Source organism: Lagopus muta, chromosome 12 (assembly GCF_023343835.1).
Source record: "Lagopus muta isolate bLagMut1 chromosome 12, bLagMut1 primary, whole genome shotgun sequence".
Taxonomy (NCBI): domain Eukaryota; kingdom Metazoa; phylum Chordata; class Aves; order Galliformes; family Phasianidae; genus Lagopus; species Lagopus muta.
The window spans coordinates 16,543,988-16,563,421 of record NC_064444.1 but is presented as its reverse complement, the minus strand read 5'-3'; the positions used below and the strand labels follow the sequence as shown (position 1 = coordinate 16,563,421).

Sequence of the window (19,434 nt, the reverse complement as noted above, 5' to 3'; positions counted from 1 at the left end):
TGTTGCACCACATATAAAAATAATATATAATATGCATGCACACACACAAAATTATATTTTGAGTTGTTTTTTAGACACAGAAATGCAGCCTAAATTCACTGCTGTTAAAACAGACCAAGTTTATGAGGGCAGAAGTCCAACTCTGTGTTCAGACGTTAAAAACCCCTCCATGTTTGGACACTAGATGGCTACACTTGTGATGTGTTTAGTATGTTGTTAAGCATATTATGCTGCTATTGGAAATACCTGTTACATTTCCTAAGGGTTTGTGTCCTACTAGGGTAAATTTCAAAAATAACAGTTGTCTTTTAGAGAACATTTGGAGCCATCTTAAGGTGCGTCTGAAATTTTTGTAGTGATCCAACAATCACAGAGAGCTCTTAAAAAACAATGATCCTCATCTAATGTTAACTCTAAAATCTACATTACTTCATCTAAAAGCCTGCCTTCAGAATGATACTCAGGAAATCTCAGCATTTCACCTGTCTGAGATCTTTTTTGAAAGAGAAATCTCAGACTTTTGCTGCAATTCCAAGATCCATCTGGTTTCTTGTTTAAATTAAAGATACAAATGAAGGCAAAGACCTCCTGGAAAGCATGGTTCAAATGAAGTGGAAGAAACATGTTTCTGAAAAATGTAAGGCCAAGTGCTTCAGAAGTAGAACCAGATCCACACATCACTGAATAGGAACTATACCAATGTTGCTACGAGTCAATATCTGTGCAAACAGTGGGAATTTATGAAGAGGAAGATCTTATTCAGCATATATTCAGCATCTCACCTTGAATGTTTTTTTAAATAATAAGTGTCTGCAATGTAGTACAGAACAGATATAACACTGGCAATAAGAAAATGCTTCCAAAGCAACTTCTGGAGAAATAATGACATGCATAACAGTGATTTCATTGGAAGATGAGACACTGCCCAGCACTTCTTTTCATTGATGGATTTTTAAGCATGGTTTTCAGAAATTCCCTTTAGAACACAATCAGTTGCTTTGCATTTTTCTCTGCCCAGTGCGTAATAAATGCAATTAAAAATAAAAGGAAGCGGCATTATGTATCAGATGAAATCCAAATTAAAATCTCACACAGTGTTTTGATAAAGTAATTCTTGACTTCAATGGAGTTACTCTTGGATTTGCTGTTGATCTCATTATACTCTTAGGAGATCGAAAGCAGCTAAGCTGATTGGCGCTGGGAGGAGGTATTGCAATCCTTTTTCCATTCTGGTTATGTTGGATGCTATATTTGCCAGGTTTGTGCAATTCTACCTCAATATTTAAGGAAGTGATCTGTATCACAGTCTTAAGCAGAGCACAGTATGCATAATTCCTTCTTTCAGTGCTTATTTTAAAGAAAATCCCGTTCTAGTTTCACTTCTGTGACTTGCCTCTTTTTGTTGGTGCTGTTCTTTTAGTTCCTCTTTTAATTATTTGGAACCAGACTTCAAAATAAAATGTTCTGACATCATAGTAACAAAGTAGTACTTATATATTCTTTGGGTAGACAGTGAAGAACTTCTGATTCACAAAAGATTTGAATACTGCATTAACTACCGAATTTTCTAGGGGTTTATGTGATAGCATATTGATGGCACAGCAGGACAATGGAAATATATGTTTTCTGAGAAACAGACTGTTTCCTCCTAAGCTTACATGCAGACCATTCTGGTGGTTTTGTTTGATTGAAGAACATTAGAAAAACAACTCCCTCTCACTTTATTGCACTTGTCTCTGCAAAAGCTGGTTTCTTTATGTCAGCATGTTTCTAAGGCACAATCAACAGACCTCTCCTGAATTTTTAGAAAAGAGATTACTTGAAGACTGAGCGTACAATAATTCCTCACTCTGCTCACAGGCAGTTTTAACCAAGTAGCAGGCTATTTTAAAAAAAGGGACTTCTGAAAAACTATCTTCATGCTGTAAAATCTGCTAGGTGTGATGGATATGCAATTAAGAGGAAAGCCAGGCACAACACAACACTGTATTTCTATTTTTGCTTTGCATGCAAAAATGCATACTGTTTTCCTAAACAACAGGAACGTATGCAGTCAGATGTTTGTGAGCATTAGGATGTGAGGTCACATGCCTTACTAGACTACATGATATCAGTAAGGGAAGTTTCTCTGAGATTGCTTGCTTGCACTGTCAGAATAAAAGCAGAACGCAAAGTGCCAAGGATATTACCTTTCGAAAACGCCTGAAGAATATCCAGAATGAGTCAAGCTGAGGAAACCAGTACCCATGTGACATGGAGCACTGTGAAGCTGGTAGTTTGCGTGATACTGAGCTTGTCATTTATTATTGGGACTCCTGGAAATTGCATTGTCATCTGGACTGTTTGTACTAAAATGAAGCAAGTGTCTCCTTCAGTCCTGCTGATCTTGAACCTGGCCATTGCAGATATCCTCGTACTGATCACTTTGCCTATCTGGATTTACTCCTTTGCTGACTCATGGGTTTTTGGAATCATCTTCTGCAAAATACTGGTCTTCATTATTTACTGCAGCATGTATGCTAGTATATTTCTGATTACAGCACTGAGCTTGGAGAGATTAATGGCTGTGTTTTACCCTTTTGCTGTTCAGAGATACAGAACAAAGGAAAAGACTTCTATAATCATGGTCTTCATTTGGTTCCTGTCTATAGCTCTTGGTATTTCTATCATTCCATTTCAAGAGACAGACGAAATCAATGGTGGGCAGCAATGCACGTGTCGCAACTACTCCTCTATTAAACAGAAAGTGTCGTATCTTTTGCTGGAAACTCTTGCAGGTTTTGTAATTCCTTTTCTAATTATATGCACCTCTTATGTGTGTGTTGCAAAAAGAATAAGCAAAATGACTTACCGGTCAAAGCAGCGATCAGAACGGCTCATTACCAGCATTGTGGTGGCATTCATTTTGTGCTGGTTTCCTCATCATCTTTTCAACATCCTAGATATCATTTCAATTGAGATAGAGCACTCTGAGGAAATGTATTTGACTCTGGAAAAAATTGTAGACATAGGAGAGTATATCTCTGGAGCACTTGTGTTTGTCAGTAGCTGCATTAATCCTCTACTTTATGCTTTTGCTGCACGAAAATTTCAGAATCACCTGAGAATTGCCAAGATATCCAAACTCTTTGAACAGATGAGTCAGACTGTAACAGACGAAGACAAGAAGAAGAGTCATTCTGTAGTCAAACAAGAGACTGCTTCAGTAGGCATGGAAAATCTCTAACAAAGAACATAAACTTAGTTAATAACGGGGTCCTGGGGCATCCACTCAGTAGTTCTTACACGTAGGGACAAGTAAATGTTAGTACAGTTTTGTATGTTTTAAAAGAGTTGTCAGTAAAGCCTTGTTTGGTTCCTAAGCTGGTATCCACATCACAGAATCGGGCACTTCAACGATGCTGAGAACCTCATCAAGGTGGCTGGAGGTTTGAAGTAAGGAATGCAATATTTTTACTCTGCAGTAGAGTTGTGATTTTTAGAAAAAATGTGGAAAACAACATTTACATGGAAAACAAAATTTGGAAATTTAAAACTTGTTTTTGTGGAGCAAAACCTGAAGTGGTCAAAAAATCCCCATATATATAATCTGAAGTTCTAAGTGAGCAAGCTTGGATTCTTATTATGGGTAAGAATGGATTTCAAGATGATTAATGGCACATAAAATTTTTATACAGGACTTCATTTAGGCTTAAAAGTAACAACTTTTACACAAATTCATTTACAGAAGAATCTTATGTTAATGTGAAGTAAAGTATTAGGAATGCCATGCATCTTCAGAAAAAGATACAAGAAATCTGTGTTTCATGACAGTTACAGACCTCAAGCTATACTTGGTTTATATACATAACTCAGTGGCAACTGAACTATTGATATATCTAATATTCATAGTATGAGTATTCTCAAATGGTTTGACTCAGTTGAGCTCTCAAGATGTCTAGTAAAGTTCTGGAGGAATTTAATCAAAGCCTACAGTGAGGGAAGGAGACATCGGTGAGATTCTTTTACATGTAAGAATGTTATGGCAATAGTATGAAGTGCCTGATATCCTAAGAATTTCACCTTGCACATAGAAGCTTTTTTTTTTCTCTTGTAAAATAGAGTAAAACTTGCTTTAAAGAAGCAAATACATTTAGGACTTGCAAGGAATTTATTTTTCTTTTGTGAATGCAAACTCACTGAAAAAACTGCATGGCATCAGATGTTTGCTTTCAATGGGTATTTTTAATTTCTGTTTGTGCTTGACATTTTTTATACTTTCTTTTGCTTATTTTTTTAATCATTGATTTGTAATAAGATGAAGATAACTACTGACTACTAAGACTTACTGTTACTATCTTTCTATTGTAATATCCTGCAGATTGTGTTTTGGACAGCTGCAAATAGTTTTGTAACTCATATTACAGAGAAATTGTGAAGGACTAACTAGAACTTAATTTTGAAGAGCTTATTATTTAAGACAAGGAAATTTGAGTGACATCAATTTAGCTTGTGAAGTGGAATAACACAGAGAAATAAATCCTTATATATTAATAGAATATTTCTAATCATTTTGCATACGTATTTGTTATTCCTGCTTTCTATGAAAAAGACATTTTTTCTTCTCATTGAAAAGGAAGCCCACACCATACTTTCCCACACCAATGACTTTCCATCAATTGGACTCCTTCACTGAGATTAAAAGAGAGAAAACTTCAGCAGGACCTTGTTTACAGCAGAGTAAGAAGCAGATGAAATCCTTTAAATTTAATCCAATAAAACTACCACTTTTTTCACCCCAATAATTATTCCTTAATTGCTGCTAGCATATTAAATATAGCAGTACCTTCTAATAATGGTAGCAACTTTATTATCTACTGTATAAAAAAGCAAAGATATTTCCTAGTACGTTTTTGAGATAACAGTCATTCTATTCAATGACAACAGAACTGATGAAGGGACAATAAGCACAAAAATAGTGTAACTTAGTTAGGGTCCTAGGGCACAGGAAACCTTCACAACTTACATCTAGGAAAAAACAGTATCTGAGTGGAATTTTCTATCAGTCTGTCCTGCACCTAGTTATCATCAATCCTAGGAGATCAGCTAAGCCGTTTAATCATGTGTGTGTGTGAGGCATCCATCTCTTCTGGTGCTATTTGCTATTCAAGAAGCCTTCCAGGTGCATTTCTTGCATTTTAATGCCTAATGCCCAACCCAGGATGAACTATAAAGAGCTTAGGGACCAGATACATAGTCTGTGCAGTATTGCCTACTGCAGTAAAGGATGCTAAAGCAGCAGCCTTGACTAATTTCACCTTTCTACAAAGCAGATGGAGCTAATTCTTGCAAATGCTGGTTTGCACTGATAAGAGCCACTGATGTAATATTTTGGCAGCAGGGCTGTAACATAAGCAGATCCACAAGAGTCGATGTAGACGTATAAGCTGATGACATGGTTGACTGCTTCTTCCTTTTAAATGTATACAACACACCTGTCAATGCTGCAACATTTACCACTCCATTTATACTAACCTGAGGTCTGACAGTACTACACGCTAAAACAGGCCATTCAGCCAGCAGACATTGGATATTCTTGCCTTAAAATACTGAATCCCAGCCAAACCTAAAACCTGGCATAGATCTGGTGCAAAATGCTGCATCTTATGATGGTGATACTTCATGACTGCTGTTGACTACATTTTATGTTCATTCTGTAGATTGTATTGGAATGTTAATAGCAAACAATTCCCTTGATCCCAGGCAGTTCCAAGTAGTGACCTGGAGACAAAAGCAGTCTTACTAATAAACTCAGATAACTCAGTGATATCTCAGGTATTCCAAATTCTGTCTGAGAAAAATGAGGTTTCATCTTGCTTAAGTTCCTCTTGTTTTTCTTACTTCCCAATTCTGTGGTCCTTGTTTATGAAGCCTGTCTCTGTGGCTTCAGTGTCTAGCTATTTCTCATGACACAGCAAGAAGAAAGGCTGAGCTAAGTGGGGTGACTTCAGTCACCTGAGTCAAATCACCTCAGCTTACACTGAAGTGCACGGAACATTACGTGGAATCAATGCAACACTGCTCAGAACACTGTGTACTGGGAGGTAAAAAGAAAAAAAAAAAGATTCCAGGTGCTTTGAACTTCTCATTTGTTTGTAAAAAATGAGAATCTTCTAACATCAAGCTCTAACTTAAATCTTATCAGCCCGATGAACATTCTATGGGCATACAGCAGGAATTTATCACATATGCTATAGTAGAGTCGTGCTGCATAAAGGAAATTCATCATGTACTAACAGGATTGAAGCCAATATTCAACAAGCATTAAAAAAAAAAACTAACAGAGGAAAAATACGGGTCTCAAAGGCCTTTTATTGCCTTTTATTGTTTTCTGTAAACATCATGGTAAAATAGTTGTTACAGAGGTGCGGATTAGGAGAGTGGAGTTTTGTGGAGTTTTGTGACAAAAGAAATGGAAGACCCTTGTTTGGAGGTAGAAAACAGAGAGCTGCATTATTCTAAATAAAGAATTTTGTTTCTTTAATCAAATCAGCAGAACATTCACCAGGAAGAAGCAGAGCAAAAGTTAAGGGATATCTGAAGGACAGTTGAGAGTACAGTTACGGAACTTTATTAGGGTTACTATTAACAAGACTTAAAAGAGAAAGATTGTAGGCAGGACTTGAGTGAAAGGAGTAAAAGAACCTAGAAGAGGGCAAGTATCATGGACAATGTGCAAATTCTCCCATATACAAGCATGTGAGAGAATAAGCACTTGAGAAGATGCAAAATTAGAGAATATTAACAGTGGTGAAGTTTGTCTTTATTTCCTACAACTACGACTCTTGCATTGCTTCCTTTCCTGCATGTATGGGTAAGGGAAGAAGAGTAAGAAAGTTTTGCATCTAGTTGGAGAGGAAAAGCAAAAGAGGTATGTCAATTCAGATTAAAGAAACATATGTTCTTAGAATGAAAATGAGAAGTTTGACTGTGGAAGCTAAGCATACAGGAACAGAGAAGGAAGTGAAGTAACTTCTGTTGCAAGGCAGTTCTAGGTTTTTCTAAATGCTTTCTTGTCTGGTCAAGTAATCACTAAAAATGTTCTTTATCTGGAAACTCAGTTTGATCTCCACTGTTAATAGGTTAAAGAAAAATATTGCTGTAAAATGCGGTATGAAGTCATAATGCTCTCTGCTGAGAGGCTGAGTGGCTTACACTGCTCCTGCTAACATAACAAGTTGGGTATGACAAGGATGTGATGGCATCTAAGATTTCTGAAGCTTTATAACACAATTACTAAGAAAAGTACAGAAAAAATTCTTGTACTGATAGGTTGAGAGATAATAGATTTCTATCTTGTTTCATTCTTTAATGTTTTCTTTTGCTTTATAAAGTATAGTTATTTTTAAAGTTATGGTTGTTGTTCTTAGGAAGGATTCAATATTTTTAACTGCATTCATTTAGGTTAAAATAAATGGAAAGTTTCGGATAAAAAAAAGCTATTTTTATGGAATGTGTAAAATGTCAGTCATTTAAGTGATAGAATTAATGGAAAGGATGCTATAAGGTCTTCCAGTACAGATTAAATAGTCATAACTGTAAGAGTTAAGATTATGTCTTCTAGAACTGCAAAATTCACTGTATGGTCAATTGAGTAGAAATTAAGAATGGCAATTGGAAAACAGCTACCAGACACCTCATACTGTGATAAGGTGAGGGAATATGGACAATCTACAAACACAGTGCATGTTCCATGTCCTAACTGTACCACATAACCTGAACTGTTATTGCAATGTTAGCATTCACTGTAGAATTGCCTTCAGAAACTTCAAAGCTGAGACTGTTTTTAAAACATAGTCACTAATGAATTATATTCATGTCCATTCGATTTTAAAATAGAGCCAGGAACCTTCAGCTGTGCTTTAGAATTGAGGAGTGTTATATATTTAGAACAAGCATTCAGCACAACAATCTTTTCACGTTTCCTGTTCTCTTCTGCCATCTTGTGGCTCTTATTTTGAAAACTGGGTTTAATTTTATATTGAAAAGTCTCTGATAGAACTGGTGAGGGACTCTGTTGTTTCAGGACTTTTTTTCAGTTATAAATTGTATTTTTAGACTCAGGTCACTGAGGCAGAAAGGTTTGCAAAATCCACAATGCTGTGTTAAGCATCCAAGTCCCATTCATTTCAGAGTGATGTAGTTGTTTCATCTCTTACTGTCCAGGAACTCAAGCCCATGCTTATTTCAAGCACTGCACAAGTTAAGCTGGCTAAGAACTTTTGACAGAATACTATTTCCTCAAGAAATGCCAGTTTGAAAAACCTGTGTTGAAAATAAGAAATTAATAAGCATGTTGAGCTGGAACCAAGCTCTTGAATTCAAGTAGCTCACATTTCATCCCAACAAGGGCATTGATTTCTAAACTGTGTGTTATTCTAAGGTGTTCCCTTAGCATCCAAAAAGTATGAAAAGGTCTTTAGTTTACTGTGCTGAAATTAGGAATAGTTTCTGCAGTCTTGAAGGCGTCCATAACAAGAAAAACCACAAAAGTTTCACCCTTAAGAAAAAGGATGAAGCATTATGAGTAAAGTGGAAACAATCAAGATTTAATTTCACATTCCTTTTTCCTCTGTTGTAGTGTTTGAATATAATGATTTTAGAATGTCTATTAACAAGTCTTTGCTTCATCCTCTTAACATTTGTCACATTGAGTAGCATTGCACTAATAGGCTGATTCTACTTTCTAAAAGATCAAAATCTTATGAAGCTGATTTTGCTGAAGAACTTCTTATGGCTGTTTGAGGAAAAAGATTTCATACATTCAAGGGTTCTACCCATGTCCTCCTTAAATACATACTTCACCCCAAGACTTGCCTTGTACATTACAGTAATGAAATAGCATTGTTACCATTCTGTACTGCACAACTTAATTTCACTCGTACTGTGAGGGCAAAACTAAGACTGGAAATCAAGATGTTCAGTCTCTGTGGGTTCCCTTGTTGCTCCTGTTATCCATTGTTATCCAGACAGGGTCAGTTCAAAGGTCAAGCTAGAAAGTCAATATATATACATAAGGTTCAGGGTCAGGTCTATCAAGGGTCAAATACAGCCCAGTAATCACAAAGCAGAATTGCAGTGATTAGTCTGGGCCAAGGCCAAGCCAAGAAGCCTATGCATGGATCAGAGCCAACAAGGTGCACAGCCAAACACAAGCATAGCTGTAGCAGAGCTGAAAAACAGTCACTCTGACAGCAGAGCTCAGACAGGGAGTGAATGCCCAGGCCTGAGTTTGTATGGGCTCCTGGGCCTGCAGGCAGGGTCTGTGGGGCTGAACTCTCAGTTGGAGACTGATTAAGGTCCTTAAGGACTTTATATGTACTCATGGTAGAGTCTCAGCAGCAATGAAGACATCAAAGAAGAAATATAGAATAATGCCTATAAGCCTCAATTACTATTTTAAGTAATGGTTTAAGTTGGGCAGATATTTTAGACAGAGGATACACCAAGAATTTTGTTATTTTTGCTCTTTAATATTTTAAGATACCTGCTGTTTTGCTGGTGTCTGTGTTCCTTGTAAATTTAATATTACAGCTTTCAAATGGGCACAAACACTAATGGGAAAAGAAAAGAAACATTTTTATTCAGTTTTTGCATATACACAGTGAAGGTCAGCTTATAGTACTGAATTCACTGGTTGTATGCTTCAGCTGGCTAATAAGGGTATATTGATACAGCCAAGAGATGGCAACTTTAGACCCTCACTGCAGGAGAGCCTGGACTTTAAATTGTAAGATATCATCCATTGCATTATAGTTATATATAGTTATGTATAGTTATATATATAATGTATGTTACATATATATATGTTATACATATAACTATAGATAAGCTGTATTTCATTAAATATATATATTAGAAACAGAAAATACTGTGACCAAACTAACTCCTTTTATTATGTACAAACAAAACAAAAGACATGTAAATGGCTCTTAAAAGTTAAATGATTCTTAGAAGTATATGTGCAAGTTTACACAAATTTGAGCTGGTTTTCTCTGGTTGACCTCAAACAATATTTGTTTCAGGAAATTGTGAAGCTGTATCTGATGCTCCTCTGTTGGGATGACAGCAAATCATGCATTCAGTGGTTTGATCTTTTTTTTTTCTCAGGGATGGAATTAGATCCTATTTGATTTTCAGGTTTTGCACCTAATGCTGACAGTATAATGAATGAGAAAGGAAATTTGTCTTACAGTTTTTTTAGTCTATACATGGTCTGAGCCAAACTTGTAAAGTGCTTGGTGTTGACTTAAGGCAACACTGCTAAGAAAGCAGAACTGAACTGCCAGGCACATCTAGGTCAACGTTTGTTATTTTTAGAGTAATATCTTTAGATACTTTTAAATATTTCATTATCCACTTGTGAATTTTAACATAAGAACTCTGTAGACTCCTTCCTGCATGTAATGCCCTTTTTTCCTCATGTCTTCAAGCCTTGCCGCAGTTTCTTTTCATTTCAAACACAGAAAGATATTTTGCTTCCTCAGACATAAACATACAGAAAATTAAGTCTAATGTTTTCACCATTGACAATACATAGTAACTGTGTAAGAGAAGGAGCTAAAAACGTATACACTGTTCTGATCATAAAGATTTTATCGCAGACTGCATGAAGAATTTCACCTGTTTTGGATCACTGAACTTCAGCCGGAGTTAGCCAGATAATTAAATAACCTAAGCTAAATCTCGAATTGGCCAAGTGATACAATCTGTCATTTCATTTCATTTAGATGAATGCCATTGATAGGATAAGGTTAAGTATTTAGTGTCCTGAGCATACTAACAAAAAAGAAAAAATGCTTGATATGTGCTTAAAAGCATAATGATACATTTCCCAAGCATCAAATTCATATTATGTTATCTATAAAGTGCTTGTTTCCTTTTTTCTGTACAGTTTTACACACACAAATACTTTTAGCCACATAGTTTTACAGAGAGATAGATGTTTACTAGTATTATTTGTGAGTATTAAGTTACATCAAAGAAAATTAAACTCTTCAATAGCCCACAGAGTGTTTTCCTGCCTCTCTATACAAACTGTTGAGGGAGCTACAGGGGATGAACAGGCCCCTAGCTGGAGTTGATGTGACCACATCATCTGTTTCAGCTTCCCCTCCTTACATTCATTGCATTGAATCTCTTTCAGTGCTTCAGCTGCTGTAACAGTACTTAGTTCCTACATGCTTTTGGCAGCTCAGAAGCACCAGTTCTGAAGGACCTTGGCAGCCTATGCCCATGCGGCTCCATCCTTTGTCAGACCTGCCTTCTCTGCTGAGATATACTTGATCCTCATTGTACACATTTTTAGTTCTTTTTTTTTAAATGTTTGAGTGGAATAATGTGATACCACGTACACACCCACATATCCCACGTTGCCAATATTTTCTGTATGGCAACAAAGTTTCTTCTCTTGTTTCCTACACTTAGAGGAAAAATTGAACCCACATGAGATGGCATTTATAAGCATGGAAAATGAAGTTTCATACTTGGAGTCTGCGTGTAAAAATAAGCTTACTTTTCTCCTGTGCTGCTTTAGCCAAAACCACTTCCTTTTCACTTCTTCCCATTTCCACATGCAGAATAGCTCACTGTCATTCCTGGTTAAGAAGAAATGGAGTGATGTCTCTGGTTCCTGGGTATAGGCTCCAACTGTAGTGTGGAAATGTCTGAGATCATTATTCTCTTGTAAAGTGGGCCACCAAAAAAGGAATTTGATTTGTCTGAATCAGACAAGAAAGATTGACCTCTTAAGTAGCAGTTTCCTATATTTTAATTAGCATTATAGTTTATTCAATTTTTCAGACAGATTAAGGGAATACTAATTATTAAAGAATGCAACGACAGCAAAACCTAAGGGTTTGCCTCTTTTTCTATAAAACTACTTCAAACAATTCTTTGTCTCTCTCTGAAGTACGTGGTTTAAACACTAACTGAAGATGTGTAATTAATGCGTACATGATAGGAAATAATCTATTACAACAATATATTTCCTTTCTTTAAGACAGAGAAATTTTAACCTGTATAAAAAGAATGTCAGGAAATGGAAAATTGCCTCTTTTCAGCTGTAATAATTAGAACTTAGGAGATTCCATTATATTCCACAAAGAAAATATGAGGATGTAATACTAAAAAAAGGGAAAATAACTAAATATTCCCATACTCAGTTTACAACGGGCCTGTGGAGGCCAGGGCTACATGTGAGCATGGGAACAAGAGGTGTGGCAGGAGCTTTAAGATGCTGTAATTTTATGACCAGTTTTACAAGCTAAGGCAGTGACACAAAGCAATCCAAAGCCTTAAGATGTGGGGCAGGAGGGCACTTCTTTTACACCCCACCACTGCATGCATCCAGAAGGACATCGTCGTCTGTGTTTTTTTCATGTTCATTTTCCCAGAAAAATGTTGATGATTCTGGACAAAGCGATCAGTTTTTTATTTAATATAAAACATTTCTTAGAAATTCCTTTGTGCTTCAAAATACAGTCAGAAGAGATCTCAGATGCTGCCTTGAAGGCCTGCAGGCAGGCAGAAACTCTCTGAACAGCTGGCAGAAGCTGTGCTCCTGGTGATACTAGTCAGTGTTATTGTTTATTACTCCCAGTTTAAAAATAGGAAAATGGAAGGTGAATTAAGAGGTTAATTAAAAAAAAAAGATGCATATTCTTTCTACAGGTATCTAAAAGTTGTAATGTTGCTATTGGTTAAAATAGTATTATAAAGTCAGCTTTTATGTAGTAATAGCTCATAACAACCTAAGGAAAGAACAGGCTGCAGACAGTTTCTGTCAAGCATGGGATGTGCTGTGTGTTCACACCTTCGCTTGCCCTGCAGTAGCTTGTTTGTACATCTACCTACAGGCAGTAGAAGCCTTGTTTCACCTATTTGCTCAAACTTAATTTAGCAGGTGTGAGCAGCCAGAACAGTAGAAAGAGAAATAATTGAGAGTGAAATTAGGCTGAATTTAATCTGAATACCAAACAGACCCTTCCTGATTTACATCTATTAAGTATACATAGAACATATCAGAAAAGTAGGGAAATTTCTTATACATAAAGAGTTTCTATAAGCAAGGGAACTGTGAACACCAAGGAAAAATGAATTATTGAAAACAGGTTTTAGTTTACTTGCATAATTTAAGGCTTTAAGGCTGAAAAATGAAACTCAACAGTCATTATGAGATTTGCAATGAAAAACACAGGTGTGAAAATCTAATGTGATTTTCCACTTTAAAGCATGTAATGCTTGTGATAGTATAATACAAAAGCAGTGCTGTGGAGCAAAGTAGGAAAGGGGAGGCTGTTAGTTCAGGACATTACAGATGTTCTTTTAGTCCAACTTTTGGTGGAATGATGTGGTTAATATGGCACTAAAGACATGAGAATCTGAAGATATCTGCTTGAAAAGTGTGCGAGACTTCTAACAGCCCCTCTTCTGTATGCAAAAGTGATGGCAGCAGCACCATTCTCACCATCTAACTTAGAGTGTTCAATTCAGGTGGTTAAGTTACAAAACCAGCTTCCTGTGACCTCAGGAGATGTTTTGAGTTTGATACTTCCTAGGTGGATTTCTCTCATCCTTTCCTGCCCTTCTGTATCCCACTCTGTTCCGGGCTATGTGATTTCACTATTTATCTTGAGTCACCTCTGAACTCAATTCTGTAGCTTCTTCAGCCCGATAAAACAGTAAAAACTTGTCCTTGCCTACCTTCCAAAGTGTATGTTTTTGCCAAGTTAGTGAGTCTAGTTGCCCAACCTTGAGATCAATCAGAAAAGCTCCAGATGCAACACAAAGGTGTGGGAGAAAAGTAGAAGGGGAAAGGGAGGGAGCAGAACTGGATGGCCTCCCTCTGAGAGCTGCTCATTTGGCTCAGCCACCTGCAACTCTGGGTTCCCTGCTTAACCTAAAGAAGTCAGTATCTCCTGAAGCAATTTAGGGAAAGACTATATTGTACTATCAGCTGTATGTATATTTAAAAAAAAAAAAAAAAGGAGAAAAGCTTTCCAAATTAACTTTTGGAATGAAAATTTTAACATGTGGTATAAATACCTCACCTATATCTTAACGATGCCAAATCCAGCCTCCAGTGCAAGCTGGAAAATACTCTCTGCACCTCAAAGACTTTTTGTTCTTTGTTAATCTTTTCTGTTTGACATCTCTCTCTTCTTTCTGGTGAAATGTTCTCCTTTCAGTACTCCTTTTGTTTACAATTCCATATTTGGGACTTTATTTTTCCTTTGGAACTCAATCTCCATGAGCTTTTTTGATGTTCTCTTTCAATGCTGTATGACTATTTCTAATTCTTTGTACTCTATGGTCTGTATTAACAATGTATCTTGTTGCCATTATTACTCTTCTTCTGTGTTATTGCCTGATATTTTTATTCTTCTGCAGCTGCTGTGGCTACGTGTGTTTGAATATGAGAGAACATCATTCTCTCTATATTTGCTTACATTCTCTATTATGTTTAATTTGTATTTTTCTTTCCATGATTTTTTTTTCTCTTTCAGTCAAGTTTTTCCATTAAAAAAATGCAGTAAGTTATAACAGAGCAAGACATCACAAGCAAATAGGAAAAAAAGCCTCAGGAAAAGTAAGACATCATTTTGTATCAAACCAGACATTTATTTAACCCCTGTCTAAAGGGATGAGTCAGGGATTTTTCTTCTGGTGTTACCCATCTAGCCAATTATTTGAGCTAAGACACCTCCATCAACAGAGGGATTTTAATTTCCCCAGCTCTGTGACATCTTACAGCTCAGACCTCTCAGTTATTTTCCTTACCCAGGAGACTCCATCAAACAAAGTGGCATTACCTGGAGACGTAGGCTTGGTAGGACAGGTGCTTCAACTTGGATGTTGGGAAAGTGCTGGGACTGTAGGCTGTAGGGGTTCAAGAACTGTGACTGAGTGGCACCTCCTCCAGTGATGGGAGGGAAGCTGCAGCACTGCATAACAAGTGAGTGGAGGCCTGGCTGTAGGAGAAAATGTATTTGGAAGCAATTGGGTAAATCTCATTTTCATGCACAAAGCTTGATAGGCCTGACTATTACAGGTTTTTATATTCCCATGTTGCTTATCGCATAAGTACTCTTTCTGATTTTACTGGCAGAGGATCTAGTGGATGACTAACCTCTTTAGGATTTCTTAGGGCCACAGTAGGAACACTGGAAATATAATCAAGACCTTCTGATTTTATGGCACCTGTTTTTCCCATTAGATCATCTTTCCTATGTACATCCTGCTACTCTGCTGATACTTTTAGTGTACTTGTCCTTTGCACCCACATGTTCTCTATATTTCTCTTCCACCAGTTATATATTTTTAAAATTGATTCTCCTGCATCTATTCTCATTTCCTTTCTCCTTTGTTTCCCTAGCTGTTTCAAGTCACTGAAGTTCCCTGTTCCACACCACCTTTGTCATATTGATACTAAATGAGGGATGCTCACGATATAAAATATGGGAAGGTGGATAAAAAGATTGGTTTGAGCTGTTGAGTCAGTTGCCCTTAATGTAAGTTCTGCTAAGCCTACTTCTTGTAAAGCCATCCTATAAATTTGCCTTCTGTCATAACTTGAAATTGAAATGAAAGCAGATTCACGCACTATTTGAAAACAATCTACACTTTTACATGGAATTGATTAATTCTGCTCAGTGTTTTGTAGGTCTGTTTTCTGGCCTTTCATCCTCATAAATATATGAATGACATCGTGCACAAATAGAAAAGACTTTCTAACCATAAAATGAACCTGCTTTGTGACTGGTTGCAAATCACTCTTTAAGACTTCAGTGCTATTGTAATAACAAAGTTTTTAGTCTTGCTGAGTATGTTATCATTTAACCATATTGAGGAAAGTTCTGTTGCTACTGTTTTTTTATGGAAGTTTTCATGTCTACCCCTTATATCCATGACATTCTAGGACAGGAATTCCAAAGAATTTCATAATGAGTTGTTTATTCACATAACATGGCATAAAGAGTTACCCTCTTTTATGGGCCAGCCTATTCCAGGCCAATGTACTTTGGCAGTGCTTCCATTGTTAATCGTTAACAAGACAGTACTAAAAGGATTGTTTTGCTCTAACGACATTTGGAAGTGGTTCAGTTTAGTAGTATGCTGCAGTGTGTAGGTCTATAGATTCTCCTGAAAATAAGCAAAATATGGCCTGTATTTACAGGATTGGGAGCAGCCCTTTTCCAATGAATGTGTAAAGACAGAAAATACAGTAGAAATTAGGAATAAACTGAATTTCTGCTTTTAAAATTCAAAGATTGGTATTGGTATTATCCACTTTTGTCTTTCTTGAGCAGTGTCATATAGAAATCTGTTAGTTTATTGCTGTGAAGCTTGGTTGATCTGACTGAGTTAAGTCTCGTTTTTCCTGTCATACAGGTGACTGAATTTTCCCTTGGGACTGAAGTAAAAGAGCTGGCTTTGGTCCAGACCAACTCCTTTTCCAAAGCAAGGCAGATAAAAGTAAAATTAATTATAGCTCAGTAACAAATTTAAAGAAAGAACAAGTTTGCTTCTAAGTTTAATTAAAAATGAGTATGGATCTTAAAAAACAAAAAAGGTTATGTGTGCACTGTGCTGCCATGAGGGTATGTGTAAATTATGCAACTTTGTTCCTGACACATCAGTGCTACTTAATATAAGCACAGCATCAAACAGAAGATGTATAGCAATAGTCAGCTTTCTTCCTCATATATTAATACAACACATAGAGATCTCAATTACTATATTTTAATAGCTGTAGCAGACTAGTTTAATGGAAAAAGATACAAAAGAACACAGAGCAACAAGTCTAGTTATTTGCGTACTTCATAGACTTCCTGAAGCTGGAAGTAAACAGTGTTTATAGAATCAAAATTCCCTGTCTGCAGTCTTCCTATCCACTGTTCGCTGGCAGTTTACTGTAAGCATCAAAGTAAAAACATGTCTTGGGGCTCAGTTTTAAGTTGAATGCTAATTAATTTGGGCAGGGTTTTCCAGGTTTAAGGGATAATGTTAAAGGCAGTTTTCAGCATAAACAATAAACAAGAAGCAGAAACTGGTGTCTGGCTGGAAATACTGGGATAACAAATCAAAAAACCATTGTGAAGGACCATCGTGACTAAGGCCTGTAAATGCAGAGATGAGTTGAGGATGAAAAAAAATCACAACACAAAAGAAAACCACTGGCTGATTTTAACAGCACTTTGGAAAGATTTAATTTAAAACATAATGTATGTATGACTCATGTCTATGCTATTTTGCACATGTTCTGATTAGTTTCAGTAGTAATCTGTTTATTGCCAAAGCAAAAGCTGATTGTGCAGTCAGTCCACAGAAATGCTTTAGGAAACAAGAATGTTGAGCATGAAGACACCCTTTTTTCTCTCAGTAGCAAAGGCAGTTAACAACATTTGCTCACCTTGCACTTCTGTTCTCATGAATGCTCCCTGGTGATGAGAGTTCAACTGTTTATGGGTCTGCATGTTTGAGCAGACCAGGGAATTGATGTATGTCAGAAATAACCCTTGCTCTCATGGTTATCTATTTTTTCTCAGATCACTTTCTTGGTAAGTTTCATCATGCAGCCCCACAAGTAGTTGTACGAACCACTGTATTAAACTTCAGGAGAGGGGCAGGGAGACATTAACAAGACTTAGCTACAGAAAATGCAGAACGTCAAGACAGTCCCTTCCTTCAAGCAGTTGAAAAGTAAGTTTTCATTTTCACTTACTTTTTTCAGAATAAAAATGTGCCTTATTGTTTTTATGGAAGACATATGGAAGGGAGCAGCAAATACTTCAAGAGTGGCCAGTCATAAATGTCACTGAAGAAGGGACATCAAATGATTGGTCAGGTAATTATGGTAAAAGAAGCAGAATGGGACACTGCTTTCCTCCTTTTCTTACAGATACTTACTGTATGTTTTCTTGGCATAATTACAAATAGACAGTAGGCATTTTCAGGTGCAGCTCTTTCTTTTCAGTGACCATTAAAATTATATCCAGTTCATTCTCAAACTTAATCATGTACTTAATTATCATCACACATAAGAGTTAATTGCTTTGAAAGGCAGGGGGCATAAGAACAAATCATTGCTAGTGAGAAAGTTTCTCTGCTTGGAAATTTGCCAGTCCGACTTATAATAGGAAGTAGATTACAATCTGGTTTATGTCTGTAAGATTTTTCTTAGATACTGCTTGTCCTTAAGTGTTCTCACTAAAAAAACCACAAATCTCTGTTTGATCCATCCCCTTGATTTTCAGCACCAGCAGAGGAATGGAACTTAAATGATGTGGAGGTTAAATCTAGCAGTGGACCATTATAGATTGTTTCGTATCCTCTGTAGACAGATTCAGACTGTAAGGCAGTAGTTATACATCTTTTAAAATAACTTCATTATTTAGGTGTCTGGGGTAGGATCAAAACTATTTATGATAAGGCTAAGTTACACTGTATACAATGCATACACTGGCCAAGCTGTGCAGTATCTGGAATGCAGGATTACATTGCTGTAGTTAAGAAAAACACAAAGGGCTGCAGGCAGAGCATACGTTATCTTACCCCACTGCTGTGTCATCCTCACGAAGGAGGAAGAATAGAGACCAACATGCAGTTTTACTGGGTGTAAATGACATATATATGTGTATGTACGTATTATATATATACATGAATGTATGTATTGGATGTTAATATAAAAAAAAAAAGAGGCACTAGCTTATTTGTTTCAGACCACACAGTTCTGATGGGTAAACTCTTACAATGCCCAGTTTAGAAAGTATAAAACTTAGGGAACACCACTACGTAGAAAAGACTATTGAACAATTTCCTTCCATGGTTACCTCTGCATCCTGCAGTTTTGTGAAACTAGGTATTTAATCCTTTGGTTTCAAAGATGTTGGCAGAATTTCCTGGCATTTCCTACGTGGCTGGAGTATCCCTGTCTACCAGTCTGAAATATCAAGAAATTTGAAGTACACAGCAAATGATGAAATATTTTTTTAATATGTTAAAACAGAAATATTCTTTAATGTAGCTTAAATAATGCTTTTCAATTGGTTAAATGATTCTGGATTTAGAAGAAATTATCTCAAAACATTATGAAGTCAACCAAAAGCATGAGGGTTGTGTCACCCAAAAGCAATTTTGCATTTTGGATTAGGGAGAGTTAACAGCCTGAAGCTACACTCAGACTGCACTCAGGATGCATTGGAACTGACAGAGTTTTCTTAGGGGATCTGGGTGTCTTTTATAGAACTGTAAAACCTTGCAAATTTTATTTCCCAGTTTTTTGAGTGTCTCTTTAGGCAGCTGTTTTGATTTCTTGAAAATACGTGCCTCAATGTAGTAAAACCCCATCTTTTTGTTAGTGGGTTCACTGGCTTGCCAGTGAATGTAACTGAA

At 36.6% G+C, this 19,434-nt stretch overlaps 2 protein-coding genes across 13 annotated transcripts in view; both read left to right on the top strand.

The window, feature by feature from the left end:
- Window positions 1-2,109: 2,109 nt before the first annotated feature.
- On the top strand, window positions 2,110-6,210 carry LOC125699180 (leukotriene B4 receptor 1-like). Its single transcript, XM_048958462.1, has one exon. It carries the CDS (start codon window positions 2,219-2,221, stop codon window positions 3,224-3,226), a length of 1,008 nt encoding a protein of 335 aa, XP_048814419.1. The 5' UTR covers window positions 2,110-2,218; the 3' UTR covers window positions 3,227-6,210.
- A 148-nt stretch (window positions 6,211-6,358) lies between these two features.
- The window catches only part of ESRP2 (epithelial splicing regulatory protein 2), a 77,832-nt gene continuing 64,756 nt past the window's right edge, over window positions 6,359-19,434 (top strand). For 5 of the 12 annotated variants that reach the window (XM_048958420.1, XM_048958418.1, XM_048958414.1 and 2 more), the window contains exon 1: window positions 17,801-17,887. The gene's annotated coding sequence lies outside the window, so the exon portion shown is untranslated. Of the gene's footprint in view, window positions 6,911-17,634; window positions 17,743-17,792; window positions 17,888-19,434 lie in introns of those variants that run through there. The other 7 variants (XM_048958421.1, XM_048958416.1, XM_048958422.1 and 4 more) reach the window with 7 other exon arrangements.

Excerpts from the sequence above, each read along its gene's own strand:
- LOC125699180 (XM_048958462.1), top strand. The coding sequence starts at position 2,219 with ATGAGTCAAGCTGAGGAAACCAGTACCCATGTGACATGGAGCACTGTG.